Raw genomic sequence first — 2,860 nt, forward strand, 5'->3', positions numbered from 1 at the left:
GCTCTTTTTTCTTTTTCTTTTTATTGTGCTTGCTTTTTTTTGTTCTTTCTTTGTTAATTTAGCTCATCATTTTATTTTCAACTTTTGCTTTTATTATTTATTTCTTATTATTTCATATTTTTTCTTCATTTTTTCCTTCTAATTAACTATTTAATGATATATTTTTTCTTCAATATTTAAAAAGTGACAATTAAATTGGTGATGAAGGTGCATCAGGCTTAGGTTCTGCTTTAGCAAATTGCATTAATCTCTCAAATTTGACACTTGACCTTGGGTAAAAATAGTTTATTTGTTTTGGATTGTGATATTTTTAATTATAAAAACTAATTAAAAACAATAAAGCTCTTTTTTCTTTTTCTTTTTATTGTGCTTGCTTTTTTTTGTTCTTTCTTTGTTAATTTAGCTCATCATTTTATTTTCAACTTTTGCTTTTATTATTTATTTCTTATTATTTCATATTTTTTCTTCATTTTTTCCTTCTAATTAACTATTTAATGATATCTTTTTTCTTCAATATTTAAAAAGTGGAAATTAAATTGGTGATGAAGGTGCATCAGGCTTAGGTTCTGCTTTAGCAAATTGCATTAATCTCTCAAATTTGACACTTGACCTTGAGTAAAAATAGTTTATTTGTTTTGGATTGTGATATGTTTAATTATAAAAACTAATTAAAAACAATAAAGCTCTTTTTTCTTTTTCTTTTTATTGTGCTTGCTTTTTTTTGTTCTTTCTTTGTTAATTTAGCTCATCATTTTATTTTCAACTTTTGCTTTTATTATTTATTTCTTATTATTTCATATTTTTTCTTCATTTTTTCCTTCTAATTAACTATTTAATGATATCTTTTTTCTTCAATATTTAAAAAGTGACAATTAAATTGGTGCAATTGGTGCATCAGGCTTAGGCTCTGCTTTAGCAAATTGCATTAATCTCTCAAATTTGACACTTGACCTTGGGTAAAAATAGTTTATTTGTTTTGGATTGTGATATTTTTAATTATAAAAACTAATTAAAAACAAAAAAGCTCATTGAATTTATTTGATAGCTTTTATTTATTTTATTTTTTTATCTTTTTTATTCCACTAATATTATTTTATTTATATATTTAAAAAAATAATTTTTAATTTAAAAGTTTATTCTATTTTGATATTTATTTTAAAATTTACACTAATTTATTTTAAAATTTTTAGCGGTTTGAATAAATCATAAAAATTCAAAGTAATAAGAGAGTGTCGTAAATCAAAAAGATTAGTTGTCTTTAATTTCTAATGATAAACAACTGGTGAAAAAAGGATGAATAAATATAAAATTTTTGAATAGTATTATATATTTTATTATATAATATTTTGAAAGAGTATTTTTAACCTAAAATATAAATAGATAGATAAATAGAATTTATTATTGATTTTATATTTATAAATATCATTCATATTTTTGTAAGTAAATAAATTATTTGTAAATAATAAAAAAATAAAATTTACTTAAATAAATTAAATCCTAATAAGTAGACCCTCTGATTTCTCCAAAAACAATCAAATAATTTGAAACTTTTAGTGTAATATTACATCCTATTAAATTATATAAATGCCAAACTTTTATATGCCAGTTATATTTAATCTTAAATATTATCCATCAATCATATTTCTATCCTTTTTTATTTATCATGATTAATTAGATGCCATGATTTAAATAAAATCTCAGCGAGAAATCAAGTTTTACTTTTTATTTTAACTTTAGTTGTTTTAATGTTTTTTTCTTCTTTTTTTCTCAAATTTTTAATTTATCTTATGATCATTTTTTTCATTTTATATTTTTTAATCATAAAATAATTGTTTTTTAAATTATCATTTATTCATTCAGACAATACAAATTTGATTTTTTATTTAATAATATTTAGAGTAAATTAATGAATTTAAAAGCCGTTAATATTGAATTTGGCTTTTTATAAGCTTATTTCATATCAAGAATTTATGTAATTTTTTTTAATGTGGTATTATAAATTTTAAAATGCTTATCTTATTTTTTATTATAAAATGTTCTCTAAATATTCTAGAAAAATGAGGTTAAAACAAAAAGCACTATTTGATTTTTTGATTTCTCCCTAAGGTTTTCAATCATGGTATCTAATCTATCATGATAAATAAATAATAAATAGAAATTTAGGGGTTGCAAATTTTAATCCCTAAAATTCCTTAATAAGATATAGGATAATATTTAAACTTAAAATCCTTGATTTTTGTTAAAATGAGTGATGGTTTTGGTGAAATATATTTATTTGAGTCAATTTAATTGTAAACTTTCATTTATTTAGTAAGCTATTTATTAAGTTACCAAAATGGATAAATTTTCATAAATATAAAAATAGTAATAAATTTATCTATCTAAATTTTATGTTAAATTATCTTATTACAATAAATAAAACATATTATTTACTATTATTCAAATATTTAATATTATTTCATCCTTTTTTCAGCACCAAAAGAAATCTATTTTAAAGACAACTAATCTTTTTGATTTAAAACACTTGTTTATTACTTTTTAAAATTCTTATGATTTATAGATTAAGTTTATACTTTTAAATTATATTAAATTAAAATAAAATGCTTAAAAAATTAAAGAGAATAAAATTTTTAAATTAAAAAATTATTTTTAAAATTAATAAATAAAAAAAAATTATGAGTTAAATAAAAAAGAAAAAGAAAAAAAATTATTTAAAAACTAATAAACAAATTAAAAGAGTTTTATTATTTTAAATTCAAATTAAATACTAAAAATATTACAATCGAAAACAAATAAACTGTTTTTACCGAAGATCAAGTGTCAAATTTGAGAGATTAGTGCATTTTGCTAAAGCAGAACC

General features: G+C 18.8%; 1 protein-coding gene across 1 annotated transcript in view; it reads right to left on the minus strand. All coding sequences in view use genetic code 6, as the record gives it.

Annotated features, from left to right (window-relative positions):
* Positions 1-2,813: 2,813 nt before the first annotated feature.
* Positions 2,814-2,860, minus strand: part of TTHERM_000790459 (tetratricopeptide repeat protein) — a gene marked incomplete at both ends in the record, with an annotated part of 9,264 nt that continues 9,217 nt past the window's right edge. The window contains one exon of the mRNA XM_012800608.1: positions 2,814-2,847. Within this exon, the coding sequence (XP_012656062.1) occupies positions 2,814-2,847 (34 nt within the window). The remainder of the gene's footprint in view (positions 2,848-2,860) is intronic.

This window comes from Tetrahymena thermophila (genome assembly GCF_000189635.1).
Source record: "Tetrahymena thermophila SB210 genomic scaffold scf_8254047, whole genome shotgun sequence".
Classification (NCBI taxonomy): domain Eukaryota; phylum Ciliophora; class Oligohymenophorea; order Hymenostomatida; family Tetrahymenidae; genus Tetrahymena; species Tetrahymena thermophila.